At 51.5% G+C, this 12800-nt stretch overlaps 1 protein-coding gene across 2 annotated transcripts in view; it reads left to right on the forward strand.

Annotated features, from left to right (window-relative positions):
* The window catches only part of SSUH2 (ssu-2 homolog), a 42807-nt gene extending 34521 nt beyond the window's left edge, over positions 1–8286 (forward strand). For both annotated transcript variants that reach the window (XM_061396343.1, XM_061396342.1), the window contains exons 9-12: positions 1190–1282; positions 1668–1773; positions 3423–3530; positions 6657–8286. In XM_061396343.1, coding sequence (XP_061252327.1) covers positions 1190–1282; positions 1668–1773; positions 3423–3530; positions 6657–6803 — 454 coding nt within the window. In that variant the 3' untranslated portion in view covers positions 6804–8286. The remainder of the gene's footprint in view (positions 1–1189; positions 1283–1667; positions 1774–3422; positions 3531–6656) is intronic.
* The last annotated feature ends 4514 nt before the right edge of the window (positions 8287–12800 follow it).

Below are 12800 nucleotides of genomic sequence, written 5' to 3' on the forward strand. Positions count from 1 at the left end.
TTGTAGGTGCCTGTCACCTCGGAGAGAGTTTCTCCAGACCAGATGGAGCCCGTCAGGCAATCTGCGGGTGGGTGGATGGGAGGGATGAGGCACTTCCGGGAGGAAGGGAGGCAGTGGGTGAAGAGAGGAGACCTCTTCCTGCTCACGTGGAGGGGAAGTGAATATAGAAAAGCAGCCAAGGTGAGACTCTTAACTCGGAGGATCCAGGCCTGGGCACACCCTATTTATAACCCACTGCAGGGACTAAATGTAGGAGGAATCAAGGAAGGTCGGCTGATTGGCTAGATCAACAAAGTGCCTGTTCGCAGGACTTTGCAGTCAATGGGCCTGTTGCCCATTTTGGAAATGATGTATTCATAAATTTTTAAAAGGGAACAAGAAACCCCGACGAGTGAAACTCTCAACAGGTGCACTGGTTAATGACACTTTGGGCTCACCAAGGCCCAGGCCATCCTTCTAACAAGCCAGATGGTGAGCTTTGGAGGATCTGCCACCTTGATTGGTAAAGAAGGTCTTAGATTTGGAAGGAAACTCGGGTTTCTTTCATTTAAAAAGCAAAACAACTCCAATTCAAACTGGCTTTAGCAAAATAGAAAACCCGTAGGCCCATGCAGTGGAAAAGTCTAGGAATAGATTTCTGGAATGACTTGAGGTATAGCTGGATCCAGGTGCTAAAGTGATATCACCAGGAATCTGTCTCTGTCCTGCACTCTGCTTTCCGTTGTTTTGGCCTCATTCTCAGGCAGGTTATCTCCTGTGGTGGCAGAGGTGGCCACCAGCAGCTCCAAGCTTGGCAATCTCAGTAGAAAAGGATGACCCTTTCCTGATAGTCCCAACAAAAGTTCTGGTGTAGATCTCAATACACCCACCTGGCTCATGTGTTAGTCTTTGTATCAGCCCTGTGGCGAGAGAGATGGAATGAACTGGTTGGCCAGGCTGAGGTCCCAGGCTGGTCCCAGGAGGGATGGGGCACAAGCCCTTGAACCGTGTAGGCTCTGGGGAGGGGGGAGAAGGGTGGTCTCCAGTAGGAGGTTGGAGCACTGCTATGAGAAGCAGGAGGTCTAGGTGGTGGGCACACTGAAGCAAGCCTTGCCCACCACAGCCCACCTTTCTGAGGAAGGAAGTGGGGCAAGGGCCCTGGAGCCACTGGGATGCCATGACTGTCTGTTACAATTGGGGCCCCTCTCAGATGCAGCACGTGCTCGGGGAGGGGGAACAAGACCTGTGCCACCTGTAAGGGTGAGAAGAAGCTGCTGCACTTCATCCAGCTGGTCATCACGTGGTACGTGTGCCTCTCCGTGCCGTGGCCAGGTCGGGTGGTGGCTGGGGTGGGGCATGGCCTGCAGTGGCGCCTGCAGAGGAGGTCCGCTTGGTTGGGGCTCTAACAGTGCAGGCGCCTGCTGGGAGATAGGAGTCCCAGGTCCTGAGTTCCCATGTCAGGAAAGCTTACACACATTCAGGGTTTTTCCCGTCAGGCACCTTGCTAGATCAGCACCTGACTAGTTTCCCCCCTTACAGGTGAGGCTGCTGAGGCCCAGAGAGGCTAAAGCGTGTTCCCAAGGTCCCAAGGGTAGCATGGCAAGCCCTCCTGCCCTGGGCTGCCTGATGCCAAGGCCATGTTCTTAACGCAATCCCCCGGCTCCGTCTCTCATCCTCCTCACTTCCAGGAAGAACAGTCTGTTTGAGTTTGTGTCTGAGCACCAGCTGGACTTCCCTGGGGAGCTGCTTGCTAAAGCCAGAGGAGAGACCCTGTTTAAGGACGAAAACACAACGGTGAGGAGGGCTTTGCAACTGCCCCAAAGGGAGCTGGGTCCCTCCTCCCCTGTGAGCCCGGGTATTCCGGTTCTGCAGGCAATGCCTTCATCCAGAGACTGGGCAGGAGCAGAGCTTCCCAGGCAGGACACAAGCTGCTGGGACCCTTCAGGGCTACTTCTGTTTTGAGTTTTACATCGTCAACCTTCCATCCTTCCCCTGTTCCTTTTCTCTCCCTCTTTTCCTCCCTTCTTCCCTGCACAAATCTTGAGATCTTCCTCCTATACCAGGCACTATGCTAGACCCTGGGGATCCTGGAAAACAATCTCTGCCCTCAGATCTCACAGTTGTTGAGGGAGAAGATGATAATGGCATTTTCTTCACAGTGTTGTATGGTAGAAAGACAGGAAGGGACAGAGGTGTTGGGGTGGGGAGTGGTGTTGGGAGCAAGTGGACGGTGTGACAACAGGGGTCAAAGTGTCCAGCAGAGGAAGCAGCAGGACAGAGGCCGTAATGAGCAGCAGAGAGCGGGGGGCTGGGGGCAGTGAACCGGCCAGAGCAAGGGGCTGAGACACAACAGGTGCCGGCAGCCAGATTAGGGAGCATCTGTACACTGGGGGTTGCAAACTCTGGCCCTCACCCTGCTTTATATAAATTAAGTTTTATTGGAGCACAGCTCATTTGTTTGTGTACTGTCTGTGGCTGCTTTTATACTTCAAGGGCAGAGTTAAGCAGTTGAGACTGAGACCCTATGGCCTTCAAAGCCTGTGTTTACTCTGGCCCTTTACAGAAAAGATTTGCTGCCCCCTGCTGTCCACCTGGTAAGAGAATGTGGCTTTTATAGGACATCTACGGAGAGGTTTATTGGGAGGGTCAGGTTTTCTTTATTTCTCTTTTCTTTTCTTCCTTCCTTTCTCTTTTTACAGTATGTGGCTGTTTCAGATTGCCTGGTAAATATATCTAGTTTGACATCCATCACCATACAGTTAAAATTTTTTTTTTTCTTGTGATGAGAACTTTTATGAGCTACTCTCAGCAGCTTTCAAATATACAATCCAGTATTATCATCTGTAGTCACAGCTCTGTAATTTACATCCCCAAGACTTGTTTCTATCTGGAAGTTTGTACTAACTGACCCCCTTCACCCTCCCCCCCCGCCCCCACTCCCATTACCATCTCTGGTAACCATCAGTATATTCTCCGCATCTAGAAGTTTGGTTTTTTGTTTTTGTTTTAATTCCACATATAAGTGAGATCATAGGATATTTATCTTTCTATAACTTACCTCACTTAACATAATGCCCTTTGCCACCCATATTGTTGAAAATGGCAGGGTTTCCTTCTTTATGACTGCGCTATAGTCCTTAGCCTTCTTTCTTTGCCCCAGTCACTCTGTTTCCTAAAGGCTCACTTCAGGCATCACCGCTCTAGGAAGCCCTGCAGCCACCCTCAACCTGAGTTAGGCAGCAGCAAAGGTCTGCTGGGTGGGGGAGTACTCTGTTCGCAGTCCTCCTCTTTGGTTGGATCCAGGGTCTGCGGAGGTTTAAAAAGCCCCACCCATCCCACTCGCCCCTGGCCTGGGCCCTCCGCTCTCTGGGCTCAAGCTCCCCTCAGCCCTCTAAGGCTCCAGGTGCTGAGGCTTCGGGTCAGGAGGTCTGCGTCTCCCCCAGGTGTATCCAATTGTGGACTTCCCCCTGCGGGAGATCTCTCTGGCCTCCAGGCGCGGCATCTCAGAACACAGCGCCGCCCTGGCCTCCCGGGCCCGCGTCCTGCAGCAGGTGAGCTGAGGGGGTCCAGCCTGGTGGGAGGTGAGGTGCCGGCTGGGCTGGGGCTCCAGGGCACTGCCCTGTGGACATAAAGGAGGGAGTGGGCCCTTCCCTCTGTAGGGAGGCTCCTTGCCCAGAGTGCCAGGGCGGAAGGATGGGGGCGGGGAGGGTGAGGGGGGAAGGAGCCCCAGTGGGAGGAGCACGGAGGTACTGGGGACTGACCTGGGGCCACAGTGGCCGGAGGGCAAAGAGCAGGCCGGGCCCCCCGAACGCCACAGGGAGAGGTTTGGGTTAGTTTATCCAGAGAGCGACAGGAAGCTTGCAGGGTTTCACGCAGGAATGTGGCTCAGTGTGATTTTGATTCTCACCCCCTGGTATTCATTCAGAGAGGGGACGGGAAAGCCAGAGATCTAGGGTGGAAGGCAGGGCTGGAACCCAGCGTGCGGCCCGACAGGGCTCTTGCCAAATCTCCGGTCCCCAAGGGTTGGACCGGCGGCCTGGGCCAGGGCAGTTGCGCGGCTGTATCCTCCTGGCCACTAGGTGGCGGTGCTGCCCATCGCGCCTCCAGATGCTGCGTGGTGTGTGGGAAGGGACGGAAGGGACGGGGGTGTGTGTGTAAAAGAAATGGGGCGGGAAGATGAGGGGTCGAGCCGTGAAGCCCAGCGCCTGAACTTGGTGAGGAGTCTCTCCCGGGTCCGAGTCTTACAGTTTGGGTGCAGATCCTGGTTCTCTCGTATCTCAAAGTGGTCCCACACCAGCTGCGAACTCCTTGCAGTTCAGTTTTTAACCTGTGAAAAAGAGATGCTACCATCGCCTCAGAGGGTTTTGAAGGAATGAGATCATTTGCTTTAACCACCCGGAACCCGATACTTAAATAATTTTATTTGGCTGTGTCGGATCTTAGTTGCATCATGCGGGATCTTTTGTTGTGGCCTATGGAGAAGGAAACGGCAACCCACTCCAGTATTCTTGCCTGGAGAATTCCATGGACAGGGCAGCCCGGTGGGCTACAGTCCGTGGGATCGCAGAGAGTTGGATACGACTGAGCGCACAGCGCACACGTGGACTATCTGGTTGTGGCAATGGGCTTAGTTGCTCTGCCTCATGTGGGATCTTAGTTCCTCAAACAGGGCTCGAACAGGCACCCCCCACCCCCCACCCCCCCCACACACACCCCGCATTGCAAGGTGGATTCTTAACCACTGGATCACCGGGGAAGTGTCCTTCTATTCCCTTTGCAATGAGTATTCCCCTTCTCTCTGCACATCTACCCTATTTGCAGGAGAGAAAAGGATGCATTTAACTTAATAGTGACCCTCTTGGAGCTGGAATGAACCTCAGCATGATATGGGGGCACTGCAAACTCAAAGGCCGGCAGGGTGGGTGGTACTGTGGGTGGGAGGGCCCCTTATCCAGAAGGCTGGGCCTCCCCTCGGACAGAGATTTCAGACCTTCTGAAGTCCACATTTTTATATGAAACCTTCCAGTTTTTCAATATTGAGAACAAAATTTTAAAAAATGCTAAGAACATTGTATCGGCTACCAGGCTGATTTTAGCCTGTGGGCATCCTCAGCTACCTCTGGTCTACTTCAAACCATGACTTTTCCAATAAATCAGAGGGGGCCCAGAGAGTGGAAGTAATTTAGGTAAGGAAACACAGCTTCTTAGTGGAAGAGCCCAGAAGTAGAACTCAACTTTTTCAACTCTAAGGAATATGTTATTATCTACCACATTCAAGGCACACAAGTGACTCTCTGAAAGCCAGGGAAGGTTTGCAGGGCTATCTGCTGAGGGATTCAGGGTGCTTTTCACCTGGCAACCACTGCAGGGACGGTTCGCTTACCAGGTCAGGCTCTGCTCCCTGGTTCTTGCACATGGTCACGGGTTTTGAACCCTCTCTTCTGTCCATGGGCCTCCATGCCCTCATCTGTAAATGGGTGTGGCTGGACCTTGCATTAGGCTGGGCTCTGCAGAAGCAGCTCTGAGACAAGGATTTGTGTGCTCGTCACGTGTTAAGCAAGGGCTCCCAGGGAAAATGGGTGAAGGGGTTGGGGAGCCAGAGCAGGATGGTCAGGCAAGGGGGCGATGCAGTGGAAGTAGTACTCTGAGTATCAGCCACACCTCAGCGGCTGTTCACCTGGAGGTGATGCCTGGTCTGCAGCCCCATCCAGAGAGGACCCCAGATTGGTACCTAAGGACCCTTGCTCCTGCAGCCCTGGTATATTCTGGGGGCACTACAATGCAGACCCCCAAATATTGAGGTGTCTGTTTTGGGACTGGGAAAGAGGATCAGGACATGATTTTAGCAGTTTGTGGTTACAGATGGTTCTCCTGGGATGTATTTACTGCTGAGGCTGGCAATTGGAGTCCTTTTGAACCCTTCATTTGGCGAAGGGGCACTGACTACCCAAGATCACACAGTATGTTGGCGGCAGGCCTCCGTCCACACCCTGGGTCTCCTGGGCTTTCTATGATGGCACAGCCCCATCTCAGGTGACACAGGCCATTTGTGTGGTGGTCCTGGAGCAGGGAGGGGTGAGCTAGGGGCAGACATGCATTTTTTTTAAAGAGATGTAATGGGGGAACACTTCTGTGAATCTTTGCCCCAGATTGTCTTTTGGGTTGGCATCTATAGACCAAGAGTCATGCTGATATTTTGCTCAGGGTTAAGACATTAGCAAGTAGAATCCAGTTAGGAGACAGCTGTCATACGTGGGGCCCTAATGTCTCCTTTCCTAATATCTCCATGGTTGTTTTAATATAAAAATGTTTACAATGACTTTACCCTCCAATTTTTTCCACCTCACTCTCTCCCTGCCCCATCTAAAAATTAATGTCCTGTTTTGGGCTGGTGACTTTCCCTACATCCTGAAACTCCCCTGGGGATGTCTGTGCCTTCACTTGATGAAACTTAGAATCAGGTGATGGTTAAAGATGAGAAGTCAGTTTGGGGCAGAGCTTCGGGTGAGAGAAGGAGCCTAGGAGGAGATACATCTGGAAGGCAGGTCTGGGCCAAAATGGCAACTCCAGAGCATGAGCTTCCTCCTGCAGGCAGGAGGGAGCTATGAGGGTTCTTGAGGAGGTGAGTGACTTGAACAGAACACTGAGGTTTTCTTTTTGGCCAACTGTTTCCTCAGCGCCAGACCCTGGAGCTGATCCCCCTCACAGAAGTTCGTTACTGGTACCAAGGAAAGACGGACGTCTACTACATCTATGGCACCGACCGCCAGGTGTATCTGGTAGATTACCCTGAGAGATACTGCTGTGGCTGCACCATCATCTGACACCACACAGCTGCCCCCAGAGCCCGCCACTCACATGTGCCCCGAGGACGGCTGAGGTCTCTGAGGTCACTCACTGTTGGCTCCTCTGACAGTCACAAACCCCTGGGTATCCTTCCGGAGAATGTGGCTCCTCTGTCTAGCCACAAGTCCCTCTGGAGCCCCTTTGGCAGAATTCACTTTGTATTTATCCCTCAAGAATTCATCGACACACATTCCTTTAGGAGGAGTAACTTAAACCAGGGGCTTTGCCTCTGGCCTCTGAACTAAAGTGCTGATTGAGTGTGGGGTTGATTTTGCTTTTTGCTGGGTCAGTCTCAGTTCTGGTGTGTGTCTGCTAGCATGGGCCTTTTGTGGAGCTGAGTGATCTTGAATTGTTGAAAGATACATGGAAATTTGCTGCCATTTAATGCCACTCAGGCAAAAGCATACAGAATTTTACTCCTCATTCTGTGGGTCAGAAATTCAGATGCTGCTATTGCGTGATGACCTATCTCTGTTCCATGATGTCTGGGACCTCATCTGGAAGATTCAAAGGCTGGGGTGGCTCAAGGGCAAGGGCGCTGACATCATCTGAAGGCTGGCTCCCCCAGATATCCAGTGGTTGATGGCGACTGTCAGCTGGAACATCTACACGTGGCCTCCCCAAGCAGCGTGAGCTTCCTCACAGCGTGGCGGCTCTCAGGGTAAGCACCCCTCATGTGCACCCTAATTAAGGACATAGAGATCTGCTCCAAGACTGGAGAACAAGTCTGCTTGTTGGGTAGACTAAGGGTCTGTATGCTCATTCTACTCTGGTGCCTGTGCATGGGTAAATTTTAGAGAGTTTTAGAGGATACATGCAGGTTGCTGTATCACATGCTGAATTTACAACCCGCCCACTGAGAATAAGGAGAATTGCATACCTTGTCCTGTGCAGGGACGCTGGGAGCGGGGAGGGCACATCCCACACACTGAATGCCCGGTTGGTCACCTTTGGAGTGCTGGGTCAGGGGCTGCGTGAGGCACCATGAGCCTGGCTGTGAGTGCTCAGATGCCCCTGTCGGTCTTCCAACGCCTGCCTCCACCTGGAAGAGGATTGCTCCCCCAGGCTTGACATGGAGAGGGAGGCTGGGGCCATTCCCCCGCGGCATTGTACAAATGGAGGGATGGTTTTTGGTTGTTGCTCTCATTGGTGGACGGAGTCCAGGAGAGCTGGGTGTCCGGCAGTGCTCAGGGATGTTCACACAGCAGAGCATCATTCCACATGTTACAAGGCTGGCAGATACCCCGCCGACACTCACAGAGAACTTCGACAAGGTCTTATGAATGCAACGCTGATTTTTATTTAGTGTTCACCTCTGTTATTTGATTTTTATGGTATGTCTTGTTTGAAATGGCTCTGATCCTCTCCCTTAAGTCCACACTTGTAACTCCGTTGCCTTCAGTGGAGTTCCTCGGGCCATGTGCTTGAGCATCACAGATCAAAATACATGTATTAAACCACTGTTGTCTTCTCATTTCTCCTTTATATTTCAGTTTGGGCATTAAATTGCTTTAAAAATGGGATGTAAGTGGGTTGTGTATAAGTGTCATTGTAGGGTGAAAAGGGAACCTTGAGTATGTTAGAGTTGAGGCCGTGTAGCTCATATGTGCTGTTGGCATGCGAGCCAGACCCAATGAGAAAATCCAGCTGGAATAAACTGGGTCATGGGGGTACTGTTCTAATTGAGCCCCTGTGAACCAGCAGCCACAGGGATCCTTGCTTCTGGTGGTTCTGGCAAAATCTCAGATGGTCACTGGGTCCTCTGGCTGTTTGATAACTGGTGTGTGTTTTCCCCTGCAGTGTGATCTGTTTTCATGACTTTGGCTGTGGCCAGGATCTGACTTAATTTGCTCTTTCTGCCTGTTACCCTAGGGCTGAGTTGGCTGTCACTGTTCGCCCCAGACCAGTTAAAGTCCCTGGAGGGTAGAGTGCAGAATTTGAGGGCGGCCCTAACCCCTGCACTGGCCGCTGTACACTGTGGCTCTGGTCCCAGTTCGGTTCAGTTGTGGAAGCACAGCAGATGCAGTGGCTAGGTTTCTCTTTACAAACCTGCCAAAGGAGAACACCAGCCCTGCTCTTTACAGTCACTGACAGACGCTGGGCCTCTGCCCGGCGGCCAGAGCCATGCAGGGCTTGGTGAGGGTTTCCCAGACATCTGATGTCTCTGCCCTCAGACTCTAGGATGGAAGGAGAGGCTGTCTGCAAGTGGAGGAAAACGAGAGAATCCATGTGAGAGTCAGGTGGCTTTACAAGATGCGGAAGCCTAAGGGCCAAGGTGGCGGCAGTGGTGGTGGGTACAAGCATGTGTGTGTATGTGCATGTGTGTATAGATGTGTGCACGAGTATGTTCATGTGTATATATGCATGTGCATGGTATATGCATGTGCATGGTATATGTATGTTTTGTGTGCATTCATGATGTGTGTGTATTTGTGTGTATTGCATGTGTGTGTTTGCCAGGCTGGGAGGATCACTCCTTAGAAGGCAGGAGGGACTTTCTCCCCGACCTGGTTGTCCTCTCTCCCTCCTGGTCCCTGTCATTCTTTGTAGCTCCCTAACCCCAGCCTTCAACACCTATCAGCTTGTGGTACTTCAGCCAACTTCAATTTCAAATTCATGGGCAGCCCTTGATATAGACAGCCATGAGAGAACTGTGTTTTCTAAGTCAGGACTGTGGCATTATATTTCTCAGCAGGAAAGACCTGTCTAGATTCAGTGGCTGGGGTGTTCAGCTTAAACTCCAGTCTCTGCTTGCTTACATTTCATAGGCAGGGATTGTGGAAAGACCATATACATTGTGGTTCAAATTCTGGTTCCACCTGTTATCAGCTTCGTGACACTGGGCAGTTCTTTTAACCTCATTTTTCTCCTCTGTGAGATGGGGTGGTACAGCTTGCTTTGCAGGGCAGACTGGAAACAGATCAGACTGCAGAGCTCTGTGTAGGTAGGTGCTCAGTACCTAGAAAGGACATCTCTTCCTTTTGGGGGCAGTCAGTGCTTGAATGCTTGTCACAGTGCCTCTCCGGGTGACTAGTGAGCGGGAGCTCGTGCACCAAAGTGACTGTGAGTGACATGTGTTCCACCAGCTCCCCTGCTCAGCTCAGCCCCCACACACTGCTTCCTTGGGTCATTTTCTCCTCACCCCGAGGTCAGGCTGCGTCCTGCGGCATCGCCTCTTCGCTGTCTCCCAGGGCGCATGCGCAAGTGCCGGCCCCTGCTGTGCCTGGTCTCCGCCTCCCCGCGCCCTGGGTCTTGCCCATCATTGCATTACGTGAGTGTGGCCTGTATCGGAGAAAACCACCGAGCGTGACCCACGGGCTAGATGGAGGTGCCACGCGTTGATTTAACACAGATACTGGGTTTTGATTCCAGTCTGGCCTCTCCCAGCTGTGTGCCCTGGATGAGTCCATTTACCTCCCTCTGGGCCTTCAGGTTTATACTCCGAGGAGAAGGTTGGATCCCATTTTTCCTTTTCTTATTTTTCCTCTTAAAATTTCACCGTTTCTCCCTCAAATGAAATCTCTGGGACCCAGACACACACACCAGGCTCACAGGCCAACAGGGGCTGCGGTGGTTGGAGGCCCCAAAGGCCTTCCGTACAGTGCCCCCTCCTCACCTCCTTCCTCCCGCCTCTGGGAACACACTAGAGCCAGGCGCCTCTCTCTCCTGTTCTGGGAGGTGGGCGCCTCTCTGACAGACCGCGGGGCAGTCCTGGGAACCTTCTGTCTTTTGTTTCTTTTTTTCTTCAGAGAATTAAACCTTTGACCTGAGCTTATTTTCTGAATGCGTATTTCTCGTAGTGAAACATGCATAGAGACCAGCACCGTAGATGTTCTGTCTAGTGGTTCTCTAAGCAGTTGATATTTATCCTGTACTTTGGAGCAGCCTAAGGACATCCAGATTTGGGGTCCCTTCCCTCTAGCCAGGTCCCCATGCTGTAGGAGTACATGGGATTTAGCCATGGGATTTCCACCTCAAAGAAAGATGTGACCTGGACGTGGGCAGCTCATCTTTTAGACCCAAATGAGTCAGTGTCATTTTAGTGACAGTTTGTTTTTGTCTCATGATCAGAAAATCAGGCAGGGCTTTAAGGGGGCTGGAACACAGGATGGGAGTTCTGCTGGGGAGACAGGGTAGCGTGGCACAGAGCCACACCGTGTGGACTCCATGGTCACAGTCCAGGGTTCAGATTCTACAGCTCACCTGTACTGGCCCAGAGGCCTCCAACTGTAAGATGGGAACACTGACCCCTAGGTTTATGGGGGTGGAGCATCAAGGAATAGTGTGCATGATGTGCATGGCAAATGAGTTCTCAGATGATTTGGGCTCTTAGTATGATGGGATCCAGGGAGAGGCCGAAGTTGGGAGAAAGAGATTAGACCCTTAGCTTTGGGGGCAGAGCAGAGGGAGGGTGCTATAAACTGCATGTCTCCTCAGAATTCATATGTTGAAATCCTAACCCTCTAATGTGATGGTGTTTGGAAGTGGGACCTTTGGGAAGTGTTTAGGTCATGAGGGCAGAGCTGTCATGAATGGGATCAGTGTCCCTTAAAAGAGACCCCAGGGAGCTCCCTTGTCATGTGAAGTTAAAGCCAAAAGGTGACTGTTTGTGAGCTAAAAAGGAGGCCCTTCCTGCACAGCACATGGATATGCTGGCACCTTGACCTTGGACTTCTGGTCTTTAGAGCCATGAGGCATACATTTCTTTGGTTCATCAGCCACCCAGTCTAGCAGCTCACACAGACTTAGAAGGGTGTCTAAGCACAGAATCTGAGGCTATGTGATAACCAGGCAGTGATTTTCAAAAGCCAGTTAGAGTATCTGGACCTGACTCTACTTACCATCACCTAGAAAGTTTGTCAAAATGCAGATTCTCACTCACAGCCCTAGGTATTTGGCGTATTGGTGGCTAAGATTCTGTAGTTTTAACCAGTGCCCAAGATGATTCTATGAATGGTCAGAACAGGACACTGACTTTTGGAGTCAAAAGAATAGCTTTGGAATCAGATTTTTGAGCCTGAAATTTCATTCCTTAGCTCGCCATGGGCTTACCTTCTCTAACCCTGTTTCTGTGTCTCTGAAGTGGGGGAGAATTCCTGCCCTCCCTCCCTTGCGGGTTGTTTGAAGGCTCAGATGGAGGAACCTGGCAGGCCACAGTCCATGGGGTCACACAGAGTCGAACACGACTGAGCGACCAACACAAACACAACAACCAACAATAAGATGCTGAACGGAAAAGCACTTCGCAAACTAAAACTCTGCATAGATATTCCTCCTGTTAGGAGTGGCAAGGACAGCCTTCATTGTTTCCAAGACTTCCTGCTCACTTTAACTCTGTCCACCAGGGGGCAGCAGGCGCACACACATGAAACCTTGGAGGGTCTCTCCTGCACCAGAACCCTGTGAGGGTCTCTCAGCAGTCCTCAGGCTATTGGGGAACTCGATGTGGCTCCAGAAATTTTCTTCAGAGGTGTAGAATATCTTCCGTTATTCATTGACTCCAGGTAAAACTGCTTTCTCCTTCCAGAAAGAGACCATGGAAATCAGTAGGGACATTTAGGAAAGCAGACTTGAGATGCCAGACTGGAAGTTAGGGCTGTAGGTCAGCACATTAGCTTTTGGATCTAAGGGACCAGGGAAGCAAAGGTGGATCAGGCCCTGATATTGCCTTGAGGACTCCCTGTCTTCAAAATAATAGTGAACATGTGTCAGAGGCTGTTCTTGACTCGACGTGTCCTCTGATGAGAATCCTGCAAGGGACGTCTGAACCCGAACTCCACTTGACAAAGGAGAAACTGAGGCCTGTAGAAGTTAAATCCAAGTCCCACGTTCAGCGGAAAAGCAGTTATTTGGACACATGGACATGGGCGGTCTGGCTCCAGAGCCCACGCTGTGTCTGGTTTGGTGGGGAGGTAGACTTGATCATGACAGGAATAAATGCAACAGGAGACTCAGCCTTTGTTACTCCTTGTCCC

Source organism: Bos javanicus, chromosome 22, assembly GCF_032452875.1.
Source record: "Bos javanicus breed banteng chromosome 22, ARS-OSU_banteng_1.0, whole genome shotgun sequence".
In the NCBI taxonomy this organism is placed as follows: domain Eukaryota; kingdom Metazoa; phylum Chordata; class Mammalia; order Artiodactyla; family Bovidae; genus Bos; species Bos javanicus.